Source organism: Antechinus flavipes, chromosome 3 (genome assembly GCF_016432865.1).
Source record: "Antechinus flavipes isolate AdamAnt ecotype Samford, QLD, Australia chromosome 3, AdamAnt_v2, whole genome shotgun sequence".
Taxonomy (NCBI): domain Eukaryota; kingdom Metazoa; phylum Chordata; class Mammalia; order Dasyuromorphia; family Dasyuridae; genus Antechinus; species Antechinus flavipes.
Window position 1 is genome coordinate 8,790,543 of NC_067400.1, and position 14,662 is coordinate 8,805,204.

Here is a 14,662-nt window from a genome sequence, read left to right on the forward strand (position 1 = left end):
TGGATCAATATCTTTTAGTATCCATCAAGTTTGTTGGGAATCTCAAATGAGATGCTTTGCAAATTTGAAAACATTATATATTATTATCTATTATTACCACAAAGTCCAAATACTGAGTTTTTTCTAAATGTTGTAGGAGATGAAGAAGTAACACCAGAATGTTGCTTATGATTTGGACAAGAGGCTGGAGCACAGTCCTTGGAATCACAAGTTAAAAGTTCTGGGACCATAGCCAGACAGACATGTAACTTCCTTCCTCTGTTCCTCCAGAATCCTCTCTCAAAGATGTGCTCTAAATTATTGACATTCTATGATATCATTAGGGATCATAATTCTAGACCTGGAAGGGCCCTAAGAAGTCAACTAATCTAGCCCCGTCCGTCACCTTATAAGTTATACAAGTAAGAACAGGAAAGATTTGAATCAAAGTCATTGTCCTTTCTAACCTATCGTGTTACCTCTCTTGGAGACTGACTTACTGGTCAAATGTCACCCTTATCATCTTCTCCCCTAAAACTCAATTCCTAAAATATGTGTTAAGCATTTACTGTATACAATGCACCGTGCCAGGCACTGGAGCTACAAATGCAAAGAGAAAATCTCCCCATCTTCAAGGAGCTTCCATTCTCCTGACAGTTATAATATGGATGTGCAGAAATATAATGCAAAATAATAAAAAATTTATTTTTTAAAAATGCTTTTATCTTTACATCATTTTTATTTATTTGGCCAAAAATCGGACATTAATTAAAGCAATTCAACTATCGTTTTTCTTTTTTTTTTTAACTTTTTTTATTTTGAATTCCAAATTCTGTCCCTCCCACCCATTCTTCCTCCATGCATTGAGAAGGCAAGCAATATGATATCCATTATACATGTGAAGTCATGCAAAATATATTTCCATATTAACTATGCTGCAAAAAAAAAAGAAAGTGAAAAAATATGCTTCAATCTGCACTTAGTTCATCAGTTCTTTCTCCGGAGGTGGATAGGATTTTTGATCATGAGTCCTTTGGAGTCCTTTTGGAATTGGCTGAGTCTTTCAAATTCATCATCATTGCAGTGTGGTTGGTTGTGCAAGGTTTTTCTACTTTTATTCACTTTACTTTGCATCGGCTCGTACAAGTCTTCCCAGGTGTTTTTTTGAAATCATCCTCTTCCCCATTTCTTATAGAACAACAGAATTCCATCAAAATCATACACCACAACTTGTTCAGTCATTCTCCCCTCAATTTTCAATTCTTTGCCACCATGAAAAGAGCTGTTACAAATATTTTGGTAGATATGGATCCTTTTCCCTTTACTTTGGTCTCATTGAGATACAGTCCTACTAGTGGTACTGTTGAGTCAAAGAGTGTGTACCGTTTTATAGCCCTGTGGACATAATTCCAAATTATTCTTCAGAACAGTAGAACCAGTTCACAACTCCACCAACAATGCATTAGTGTACCTAATTTTCCACATCTCCTCCAGAATTTGTCATTTTCCTTTTCTTTCGTGTTAACCAATGATAGGAGTTAGATGGTACCTCAGGGTTATTTTAATTTGCTTTTTCTAGTGTATAGTGATTTACAGTATTTTCATATGATTATATATAGCTTTGACTTCTCTGGAAAACTGTCTTTTCAAATCCTTTGACCATTTATCAGTTGCTACTGTTCAGTCGTTTTTTCAGTTGCATCTTAATTTTTGTGATCCCATTTGAGGTTTCCTTGGCAAAAATACTAGAATAGTTTGTTATATCATTTTCTAGCTCATTTTACAGATGAGGAAACTGAGGCAAACAGGGTTAAATAACTTGCTTAGGATCACAAAGCTAGCAACTGACTGGAAGAGGAGTCTTCCTGACTCCAGGCCCAACATTCTATCCATCGTGCAACCCAACAGCAACTAGAGACTGACTGAAAAAGAAGTTTAAGATGAATAAAACTGTTGGTGGGAAGGGAACATCGAGAAAGGTTAGTAGAAGAAGGAGCATCTGAATTGTATTTAGATGGAAGCCAGAGATTCTGAAAAAAGAAATGAGGAAGAATTGCCCTCCAGACATGGAGAGCAGTTTTTTCAAAGGCAGAGAAGAAGAAAAATCAAAATGAGGATCATTTTCTGGGCACTCAGAAGTGTCCCCTGTATCCCCATTGTCAGTCAAGATCGGGGCTCCTTCCCTTCAGCTCTCAGTTTATCCCTTGGACTAGTGAACTCTAGAATGAGCACAGCTGATTAAAAAAAAAAAAAAAAGTTCCCCGGATGAAGAGCCTTTGTTATGGGGACCTCACAGAGTCACCTCTTCAGACAGTCAAACCCAACCCAAAGGGAATCCCTTCTGGATCATCCCCAGCCCGATCAGCCAGCCTTTGTCCGAAAGCCTCCGGGTCTCTCTCTCAGCCAGGACCCCCCAATGCAGCCCCTCCCCTTGGTGATCTGCCCCAATGAGGACACCCTGCTGAAATCCGACCTTTTGCAGCTCCTCCTCATTGCTCAGCTCTGCCTCCTGGGGCCAAGAAGACTTAAGCTGATCCTGCTCCCTTATAACAAACCTTCGGTTATTAGAAGATATCTGGCATATGCCTTCTGAGAAGTAACTCAGCTCAACACACATGCACATGCACACACACTCATACTCACACACACACTCATACTCACACTCACATACGCACACTCATACTCACACTCACACATACACTCATACTCTTACACACTACACACACACACACACACACACACACACACACACACACACACACACACACACACAGAGTTATCCAAGTCAGGCTTGAGGCTCATGACCATTTAACAATTATCAAAAGGAAAGGAAGCTTGTTTCACACCATCAGGGAAAGCTCCTTAACCAGGAGTCACCAGAACTTCCTCAATGGCTCCAGCCTTAATATCCTGGCCCAGATCAGCATCGTTGCCTTTGAAGGAAAAACTGGCCCAGCTCATCCGAGTAGATGCTTCTCCTCCCATACACGGGCACAGACTCCCCAAAGCATCAACTCAGAAAAGTCTGGAGTTCTTTGCAATTGTCAAATTTGCAAAATACTGTGAAACTAATCTGACCCCAAGCCAGACAAGAGAAGAGAAGCACCCTGAGAGGGGCAGGGAGAGCAGCAGGATGGCTTAGGACAGGAGGGGAGGGGAGAACGGAGGGTCAGAGGCCCGGGCCACTGCCCCTGAGGGGCCGTATCACCAGCAAGGCAGCCAACCTCCCAGAGGCTCGGTGTGCTCGGCTGGGGACAATAATCCGGCCCTTCTGACCTTGTTAGTCGTTTTATTTTTGGCTTTTGTGCCTGTGTCTTTCTTGACAGAGGGAGGTCTCCTTGAGGATTTCCCTCCCGATGCCTGTCAGACTGTGCCCTATAACCTGGAGTTGTAAGAATCGCCTGCAGGGCTGAAAGGCCCGACTTGCCCAAGGTCCCACAGTCCACAGGTAGCCATCCAATCCTCGCACCTGAACTCAGATCATCCTGAGTCTCGCACTGGCCACGCCACGTTTCCTCTTGGCATCGAAGGGTTTCTGACCTAAGCTTATTGCATATCATCGATGTGGGTTTTTATTCCTATTTTCTGGACCCAGATCAATGATGACCCCAAACCCAAATCCCCCTCTAGCCAGCCCCTGAATGTCAGCCCAAAGCTCCCTTTCTCCGTCACTTCTCCAGACAAGGTGCTCTGGGAAAGCCCCTGACTCCCTGCGCCCCTCCCTGTCTTCCAGGGCCTTCCTGCTCTGCTGCTCCCTGTGCGTGTGTCTGCCCAGAGCCTCCGCCAACATTGTGGAACTGAACGACATGTTTGGGGAGATCAGTCGCCCAGCTTCCCCGATTCCTATCCCAGTGACTCGGAAGTGACCTGGAACATCACAGTGCCCGAGGGCTTCAGGATCAAGCTGTACTTCATGCACTTTGACCTGGAATCCTCCTACCTCTGTGAATACGACTATGTGAAGGTGAGACTCCTCCCGCCGCCTGCCCACCTTACACCAGGGGAGGGGGGAAGGGGGTCTCTCTTCTGCAGTCTCCTCAATCTACCCCCATTCCCCTTCTGGCAATCCCTTCATTTTATCCCTTGTTTCTCTAGGGACGGCCCCAAAGCAGGGACTAAATTCTCCTCTTTTCCCTCTTCCTTTGGAATATCCTCTTAGCCTTGAAAAAGCAATACATATACTCATATTCCCAAGCCAACGACCAATGTGGCCTTCATCATAAAATAATCTCACAGATTTGGAGCTTTGGACCCTGAGGAGAAACTCTCCAGCATCATCCCATTGCCTTCTATTACCCTTGAGAGGGAAGGAAGTCTTTATAAGTGGCGCCTCTGGACGTGTGCCAGACAATTCCCACAGGGAAGGGAGTTCCATGACCTACAGCTGAAGTCTAGTCAGGTAGCCACTACCTGGATGAGCCAGTATTGATCATTAGAATGAGAGAGAGAGACAGAGACAGAGAGAGATGCAGAGAGAGACAGACAGAGAGACAGAGAGAGAGACATAGACAAGAGAGACAGAGACACAGAGAGATTGAGAGAGACAGACACACACACACACACACACAGAGAGAGAGAGAGAGAGAGAGAGAGAGAGAGAGAGAGAGAGAGAGAGAAAGTCAGTCCCTCTAGCCTTATAAAGCCCTCTACATATTTCATGTTCTTCAAGGTTCTTATTCATTCAATCACTCATTTCTTCATTTATTGAGCATCTTTTATGACCAAAGTATTGTGCTAAGACAAAGGTGGATAAGATATGGTTGCAACACTCAAGGAATAGCAATAAAGCAAACAAACAACTATCTGTAACATCTGGCAAATGGAGGGGGGAGATGTTGAGGGGAGAGAACACGGGGGAGGCTTTATGAAGGAGATGGCCTTCGATCTGAGTCTTAAATACCAGATGGAAGATGGGGGTGGGTTGCTAAGTATTAGGCAAATTGAATATCGAGGCAGCCTTCACCTTGCTTGGAACTCAACAAATCATTGTCATAAATGGCACATTTGGCACTTGGACAACATTTTCCCATGTCAACAATGGTAGTCAGCTTCCTAGTTGAGCCCACAAAAACTTTTAAGCCCATAATGGGTAGCTGGACTTTCCACAAATGCCCTTTTTGGGTTGTGGTAGCATAGGAATGGGGACAGGTAAAGACCAGACCATGGACACCAAGCCCTGACAGGTCCTGTCCGGGTAGAAAGGGGAAAGAGAATAAGCCTTTATTAAGCACCTACTATGTGCCAAGCACTGCGCTTAATGCTTCACAAATATTACCTCAGATCCTCACAAAGACCTGTGAGGAAGGTGCTGGTGTGAAGCTCATTTTACAAACAAGGAAACCAGTGCAAATAGACTTGAAGCGATTTGTCCAAGTCACAGCCAGAAAGTGTCTGAGGCTGAATTTGAACACTCATCTTCTGAACTCTAGACCCAGTGTTCTAGCCACTGAACCACCTTGACGCCCAGTTGTAAAGGCTTAACAAGAATGGTCCAAGGGTTTCCGTTGCCAAGGACAAGCCAACCGCAGTGCCTCTTCCCCCTCTCCCGCCTACCCTGCTTAACAGTGTAATCCGTGCCCTCTTCAAAACTCCCTCACCAAATCGCCACTTGCTCAGTGAGTGGGTCTCTTGTCAAGGGTCAGAGGGAAAACAAGCAGATCAAATAATGTACACAATGTATGGAGAACTGAGGGTGCATTGGCCTTTCCAGGGGTGTTTGTCTTTTTGAAAGATGATACTGTTTAAACCAAGTGAATTGAGGTTGAGAGAAAGAAAAAGACAGAGATGGGCAGACAGACAGACAGAGACAGAGTCAGAGAGACAGAGACAGAGACAAAGAGAGAGACAAAGAGAGAAAGAGAAAGATGGAGACAGAGACAGACTCAGAGAGAGAGACAGACACAGAGACAGTGACAGAGAGAGATGGAGATAGGACAGAGACAGAGAGAGACAGAGTCAGAGAGACAGAGACAGAGAGAGAAAGAGACAAAGAGAGAAGGAGAGATAGGGAAAGATGGAAACAGAGAGAGATGGAGATAGGAGAGAGATAGAGAAAAATGGAGAGAGACAGACAGAGGCAGAGGCAGAGGCAGAAAGAGAAATCCACTACCTTCCTGCTACAGAGTTACTTCTCAAACCCACTCTCAAGAGGAATGTCTTGTTTCACCTTTTTCGATCTTTTTCCGTTCTGAATCCTTTCAGGGTGAGGAATGACAAGAGGACCTCTTCCAACTTGTGACTTTATATTGACTCAGGCAATGGCAGAGGGTAGAACCAGAGGCCCTACAAGAGCTTTGTAGATTCTGGACCACCCAGCTAAAACCCAAGTCCTTCTCTTAGAGACTTTATGATGGAATCTCGATGTTGGCAGAAAGGGGCCCGAACAATTTCCCAGTTTCGATTTCCGAGTGAGAACGGAGGGCTTATAGGAAAGTACTGATGATTAACTAGTGGCTTTCCCCAGCGAGGGCCGGGCAAACAAAATTCTGGGAAGCAAGCTGTGCTCTCTCCAGTGGACTTTGCACCAAATTATCGAATCCCAAGCTGAAAGGAAAACTACAAGCATGATGAATTCCATCCCTTTGAATTCAGACACAATTAGGCTACAATCATCCCAGCCACACAGATCCCTATTGTTTTCTTCAAAGGAAACCTTGTTTTGATTTGCTATCATCTGCTTTTAGACAGACATCATGAAAGAAGACAAACAGAAAAGAGAGTTGACAGAGACAGAGGGACAGAGACAGACAGAGAGACAAAGAGAACGTACTGAGCATTTACGATGTTTCTGACACTGTGCTAAGTCCTGAGGACACAAATAGAAGCATCCAAGTATAAGCCTTTCCTTTTGCCCCTAGGAAATTTCATTTTATTACATTAGATCAAAGACATAAATTTAAGCTTAAGGTCAGGGGCACCTTCCTGACAATTAGACCGATTCCAAAGTGACATGGGCAGCCTCTTGAAGACGAGCAGAGATTGTTGTCCACTTGACAGATCTTTAATTCCAGAGAATTATGAATTACGGTGATGTATTTCCCACCCACACCCTCTCCACCACCTCCCCACACTCGTGCCCCAGTAGTTTTTGAGACTGATGCTCAACTTGGCTCTTCCTCCTGACATTACTGGAAATTCAGTCCGCTCATGCATTGTATCTCCCCAGTGGAATTAGAGATAGACAATATTTCCCTTCTGATTTTGTATTCCTAGCCTTAGCGCAAGACCTGAGGGCTGAGCAGCAAGTTTTTCTTATTCCATGTATGGATAATTTTTCAGCATTGACAGTTGCAACTTTTCCCCTCCTTCCCCTCAACCCTTCTCCCAGATGGCAGGTTGACCAATACATGTTAAATATGTTAAAGTGTAAGTTAACTACAATATAGAACATCAAGTTTTAAGACAAATTTCTGGGATTTAGGTTGTGCTCATTCTGATGGACTTGAAACTGCAAGATTAGATCCTTCATCGAGTGGGAAATCAGAGAGACCATGGTGCTTATTCTTTGGATTCAGTCAGTGCCATGTGCAAACAACCTCATTTAAGAGAGGAGATTTTTAGTCTGTGTCTAGGGCTTTCTTGAAAGGATTCCTTCTCATCATCACATTGTATAACTCCAGCGTGGTGAATGAGCCTGAAGTCCAGAGGGTTATCAATTACTCTCCTGTTGACAGTTTCTTCCTTGTTAATTCTACCAGGCTTGCGACCATATGTAAACCTTCATATATAATGGGCTTCCCCGGTAGGAGTCTTTACAAAAAGGCTGGATGGCCATGTGAAGGTTCTATCCAGGAGACTGGGAGGTTTGTATTCAGGTCCAGATTACATGCCGTCCGAGATTCCTACTGGGGGACTCCGGTAGGGTACTATGCAATGTAAGCATTATAAAAATAAATGCCCCCCTGAAGCTACCAAACCATTCATCCTCCATATGTATCAAGCCCCTACTGGTAGTCTGATTAGAGAACATTGATTGGGTTGGTTTTTATCAGATTGGTGCAGATCGGAGCAAAATAGATTCATTTTTGACATGTGTCCCCAGGAAATTGATAAGTCTTTGTTTATTGATTGACTGATTGAGGAATGGATTGGATGACATGGAAAACAGCTCTATCTTTTCATGATCTTTTCATGGATTTTAGAATAATAAGAAGCATAGTATTTCTACTTATCAACTAGATGGTTGCTGGCAAATCTTTGAACCGTTTTGACCTTCTCATCTTTAGCTTTGTAGAGTGAACAGCAAGCCAGGCTTGGAATCAGGAAGGCCTGGTTTCAAACCTGACCAACAGATTCTAGCTGTGCGATCCTGGACAAACTGCTAAGGCTCCAGGTCTCCCGGGCAATTCTCTAAGATTATAAGCAGAAGTTCTGGTCTATGTAGGTGAAAGGCGTTTCCTCAGTGAGAATTCCCTACACCAATGAAATCACAAGTCTGAATCAAAAATAGACCTAGAGATTTACAGTATCCAAATTCAGAAGGTTATTGTGAGAAAAGCATCCTAGAATTAAAGGTGGGATGGATCTTAGAAGCCACTGGGTCAACTCCTTCATTTTACAGAGAAAGAAACGGAGCCACAGAGATTGAACAATTTGCCCAGCATTGCACAACCACCAATGTCTGACATGGGATTTGAATCCAAGGTTTCCAGATTCTGACTCTGGCTTGGAACTATTCCACACTGCTTCCTTGAAACAATTTTGTTGTCAGGCTAATGGTGGAAAATTCCTTCAGACAAACCTCTTTCTTATTCCCCCTTCCTCAAGCCAAACATAGAAAGAGCTTTACCCACCCAATGTTCCATGGACTTTGTAAATGATAAAGCCATGAGGGAAAATTCACCGTCAGAGAGAGGACACTCAGCTCATTCTGACATTCTCAGATTGAGCAGAATCGTACACCCCTTCCCTTCCGCCATGCTGGGAGCAATAGCTGAATCCACCTTGGTCCAGCCTCTCGTGAACATCCTCAAGGACAGGCTCTAGATCTTCAGCCTCCCTTCTCCTCTTGCTTGATGGGGAGCAGAGACCTCAGCCCATCAGGAAATGCTAAATGGAGAATGTGAGTGAGCAGAGATCATCTGGATTTTTCTCATCTGTTCCCTTCATGCAAAATAATCCTCTCGGGTAAGAAGTGCTGTCTCATCGACTGGAGGTCAGCCTTCCACATGGGACACTCCAAACAGCCCAGATCCTGGCCCAGAATGAGTGCAAATGTGACCCCCCGCTTAGGGGTTCTTATAACCCCTCTCCCTCACTGAAAGTTATCAGAAGCAGGGAAAAGGTATGAAAAAGTCGATGAGAGGGGAAAATACTGGCCTTTGGGCACAATGTCGTTCCTTCCTTACTCAAATGATGTGGAGGCAGACATCTGTAGTAAAAAAGGAGGATGGAAAGGAAGGATGGCAGACAGTCTCCCTTCTGCCCAAGTGCATTGGCAGGTAAAGCTCTTTCTGTGTTTGGTCTGAATAAAGGAGAAAAAGGAAGGTATCTGTCTGTCTGTTGGAATCGTTGGTCGTCGGCATGACAACAAAATTGTTTCCAAAGGGCAGAAAACATCTCCTACTCCCGGCTCATGTACAAGTTCAATGTATAGTATCTAACTCCGTAAGTGATGGGTGACCTGTAGGGCATGGGGAAGGGAGCACTGGGGGAGTAAATTAAATTAGTGACTGACAAAACAGCAGTAAATGCTTTAAGGTTTACCAGAGGCTTTACACACATTCTCTTGCTTTGGGAGATGAGTAAACAGGTGAGGAAAGAATGACTTCTCCCTATTTTCACAGCTAGTAAACCCCTGAAGTTAAATTCTAATTCAGTACCTCATATCCACGAGATCCACCCTCTATTCACTTCTTATCCATCAAATTCAAACACCAGATTGCTACAGACTTTGGTTCCCCAGAAAAATTGACCACATCTGTCAACCAGTTGTAGCCATGAGCCGATCCAGTAGTCAACACAGGAGCAAGGAGCTAGACCAGAGGAGAGGATGAGGTGAAGAACATAAAGATGGAATCTAAAAACCAGCAGCGTTCTTGCATTTCAATTTGTATCAGGGACCTTTTGGTCAGTAATTCCACTAGACAGTGTGTCATGATAATAACAGGGTATTCGGTGAGCACCCTTTTGTCGGTATGAGTCGAGTTAACCACAGAAGTTGCTAAAATTCTGCACTTCTCTGACTTGAGTCTCCATCCTGGCACTTGGGAGAAAATCACTTAACTTTATTGGACTTTAATTTCTTCATCTGTAAAATGGGAATTATGGGATCTCCATTTATGGGGAGATTCAGCAACATGAGGTCTTGTTATCCCATTTAATACCCCAGGACTTAGCTCTTAAAGTAATTGTTTAATGAATGGTTTGTCCTTCATCCATTTGCTCATATAAGTCGACAAATACTGAAATTTTCCATAAAATGCTATGCAATCGTGACACGACATTATGACATGGGACTGGTAAATATTCATCCACTTTCCTTCTACCCATGGCTCAGCTGGCACTTCTGCCTGGTCTTCCTCAGCAGCTCCTGCCTAGGCCACCTAAAGTGTCCTCTCCACCCTGGGATTTTCCCAGAACCCATTTTTCTCCATCTCTCTTGCATCCCGCTCAGTCCTCCACCTCCTATCCAACCTTGCTACATACTTTTCGGTATATATGCGGAACAAGAGCTCTCCCAGGCAAGGGACCATCCTTGCTGCCATCAGGGGCAGTGTGGTTCACTGAGTCCTGCAGAGTTCTAAACTTGGAGTGAGGAAGACTCAGTCTATGATTTGTGTATCCCTGCGCCCAGCATTCACTTCATAAAAAACCCATTGACTGAGCTCTCGCCAGCGGGACAGGCTTCGTTTGGTTGGGCTGGGTTGGGTTTGGGTCTAAGTTTTCCCTTTCTTTGGCTCCCTCGCCCTGGCCGGACGCCAGGCATATGGAAGGTTAGGGTTAGAGGCTGCTTCAAAAATGTTTGTTGACTCGGCTCGATTTGGATGGGATTAGCGGGAGAGCGGGGACTTAGCATAATTTATGGCTAACTCGGAGGCTCTTTGTGGGGCTGTTTTTATTTGTCTGTTTCTTCCTGGAACTGGCTCAAGCTGTGAAAGAGGGATTAGGCTGTTCTGCTCGGGCCCAGAAGTAGGGCTAGGAGGAGCCGATGTGACGGGCAGGAGAACCTGGGCTGGAAGTCAGGAATACTCCCTCCCGGGGAGGTCTGTGAGGGTGGCCATCCACCAAACGGAGCTTGGGCGGCCGGTCATCGCGAGTGACCAGAGGGAAACTGAGTCCGGATGAAGGGGTCCCGTGGCCCCTGAGCTCCCTTCCAAGTTTTAGGAAGGCTGGCACTCTCAGCCGTCTTCAAATCAAGAAACTCACCACTTATCGCCCTGTTCCCACCTCTCCATCTGTGGGGATGACAAAGATGCTGAGGATGAAAGTGTTTTAAGCCCCCACTCTGTCAGCAAAGCCAATAAAAGCATTGCTCTCAGCAGCTGCATCTTGTAGCAAGAAGAGACTTGGTAATGGGTCCTGGACAGAGTGAGACACTGGGGTTTGGCTCTCCCATCCTCACTCCGAGACCCACATAAATCAATGATGAGATGTATCAAAGATGAGTCAGTGTTCTTCTCTCCCACTAGGAAAGTAAGAAAGGGGGCACAGGGACTGATCTTTAAAGGAAAAGAAAACCTACTGCATCTTGAGCAAGAACAGACTTGGTGATGGGTCCTGGACAGAGAGAGACACTGGGGATAGTCCTCCTATCCTTACTCCTAGGATCAGATAGATCAATAATGGGCCAGAGTCCTTTTCTCTCCCACTAGGAAAGTAAGAAAGGGGGCACAGGGGCTGATCTTTAAAGGAAAAGAAAACCTTCTGCATCTTGAGCAAGAACAGACTTGGTGATGGGTCCTGGACAGAGAGAGACACTGGGGATAGTCCTCCTATCCTTACTCCTAGGATCAGATAGATCAATAATGGGCCAGAGTCCTTTTCTCTCCCTAAGGAAGTAGGAGAGGGGGCACAGGGACTGATCTTGAAAGGAAAAGAAAGATTTACAGTCAGAGATGAGGAGGGAGTTCCAGGCATGGAGAAGAGAGGTCAAGTCTTGCGAATGAAGGTCCAAGGAAGAGTTGGGTCTCAATTAGTCCAAGGCCATAAAGGCCAGATGGAGGAGTTTTCATGTCAAAGTCCACTCAATGAGCATCTGTTACCCACAATGTGGTTTTAGGCTCCAAAAATACAAAAAGAGAACATGACACAGTTCCTCCCTTCAAGGAGCTCACATGGGATTGTGAATTCATAGTAAGAACTTCCAACCCTCTCAGTTCACAGATGAGGAAACTGAGGTCAGAGAAATTCTGTGACCCAAAGGGTCACGCAGGTCTTCCTGCTTCCAGATCCAGTGTCTTACTGGGAAAAGACACCCACAGAAGGAAGAGAGAAATGGCAGCAAAAAAAAGTCCTTTAAGGTGTGATGGCCATGAAGAATTCGTGTTCAAAAACAAAGGAATGGGATTGACCTAGAGGGCCAACACAACCACTATCCATGTGCGTGGCTGTGGGGGTCAGGGGAGAGATGTTAAAGGCTCTTCCAAAAGCCCAGGCCAGAGGTGATGAGGGCATGGGGTCTCAGGGAGCCCCGAATGCCCCTTTCAGACCTGTGCTTCTCCTGGCCACTGGCCACCGGCCGGCTAGGCTGGAGAGAGCTGGGGACGGGAGTCGACTCCAGCTCTCCTGCCTTGTGCACCGCTCCAGTCCTCGGCTCTCTGCTCCAGTCCTCTGCTCTCCGCTCCAGAACTAGGAATCCCTTTGGGATCCAAGATGCTACTGGAATAGGAGCTCATCTGTTTGTTCTTTGGGGCACACGCTCCCCTTCCACCATGTCCTTCTGGGGGCTGACTCCCGCTGAAGTGTCTCTGACAGCTGGGGGGGCATTAGACGAGCCCCGATGCTGCTTTGGCTAGCCATCGATCCAGCCGCTGGACTGTCCGGGGCACCAAAGGCCTCTCCTCCGCAGACCCCACGGACACGTGCGCTCCCCGGGATGCCCCACCTGACCAGAGCAATGGGCCAGCCGCAGGGGGCGTCCTCCCTGGCTCTGCCCAGTCGAGTCCGGTCACCCAGATGGCCACGTGCCGGGACACTTGGCCACGGAGCAGCCCGGTCCACAGACATTCCTCGGTGTCATCGCCCGGCTGAGATCAGTGATTTGAGGAGAGTGTGGTTTGGCTGCCGCCATCGTCAGAGCTGGATGTCCTCCTGGCTAACAGCAGGATCTCAGTCACAGAACCCAGAGCGGGTGAGGGGCTTGGGGGTCCCCTGGGTCAACCCTCTGAGGAACAAGAAGAGAAAATGTCCAAGCTCTACTTGAAGACCTCCAAAGGAACAAGTCGGGGCGGATTGTCCAGCTCCAGCAGTGGGGGACCCTTCTACCCTGCATCTCTAACAGTCTCTCCTTGTTAGGAAATGCTTCCTCACAGTCAGCTGGACCTTCGGAACTTAGGATCTCAGATTTTGAGCTAAGATGGGGAAACTGAGGCGTGTGGCGTGCTGCTTTGTCTGGAGTCTCATAGCTTGGGAGTGCTCAAGGCGGGAGCCAAAGCCAAGTTTTCCTGGTTCCCAGCCAGTGTCCCCGGTGCCATGCTCCTCCTCCCTCTGACTCCTGGGACTGGGAAAAATCAACCTAATCCTCCTGGTCGGGTATTCCTCAATTCCTAACTTCTTCCCAAAGGCTCTGGAGGCATCTACCATCCACGATGTTGTCTGTGGAGCTTTTTCTCCTGAAGTCTCCTTTGAACGTGGGATTCTCCACTTACATCCCATTTCCCTAGGCTGGACCTGAGTCACTTCTCCATCAGGGTCCAGGCAGTTGCCACTCCCAGAATACACACTGCAGAGATGGCACCATCTGCCCTGGGAGAGGGAATTTCCTCCCCTATGGTTGTCTACATTGATAAGAGGCCCCTCTCTACTCCTTTATCATCCCCTCTTGGTGATTCTGACATTAGCATAGAAGAGAAGGGATTTCTGGGAGCCAAACTCAGGCAGCATTTTGTCAAATCAAGCTGGGAAAGCCTCCTGACTGCTGCTCCCCTACCTCCCTTCCAGGCAGCTTGGTCTCTTCCCCTGGGCTCCAGGGGGACTTCTCCCCTCCCCCGGGCTCTTCCAGAGACTCTGGGGCCCCGGGCCCCAGAAGGGAAGCTCGCCGGCCCGCCTTCCCCTGATCGAGCCGGGCTGATGACAGCTCCGATGACAGTGAGCGCCGAGAACATGAAAAAGTGCAGGACCCCGGCCCCAGCCGAGCGGGATGTTCCTGCTTTGTTCAGACGCTTCCCGTGGCCTGTGGCCTGATTTCCTTCAGGCCTCGGCTCCCTGAGCCCAGGAACATCTGCAGGCCAGGAGTGGTCTGCTCTGAGCACAGGGGATGGCCGGGATCCATGCGGGAGGGGCTCGGCGGGACCGCCTCGCTGGACTCCTGGGGCCAGATGAGAACCATCACCTGGCTCCCCCACTTGGCCAGGGGAAAGGGGGTGCCAGCCTCCCGCCCTCTCCCAGTCCCGCGCCTGACACTCCTCCCGGTGCTTCAGGAAGCTCCCCAGCACGTAATTAGACCTCCTCTCTGTCAGCAGAGACTGTCTGCAGCCCACAGCCCCTCCACAACCTGCTCCCCAAGCCTCCCTCGTTGACTTCT

At 47.0% G+C, this 14,662-nt stretch overlaps 1 protein-coding gene across 1 annotated transcript in view; it reads left to right on the forward strand.

Moving 5' to 3' along the window:
• Positions 1–14,662, forward strand: part of MASP1 (MBL associated serine protease 1) — a 76,434-nt gene that overhangs the window by 7,008 nt on the left and 54,764 nt on the right. Inside the window, 3 exon segments of the mRNA XM_051990469.1 lie at positions 3,306–3,369; positions 3,713–3,798; positions 3,801–3,943. Of these exon segments, the coding sequence (XP_051846429.1) occupies positions 3,306–3,369; positions 3,713–3,798; positions 3,801–3,943 (293 nt within the window).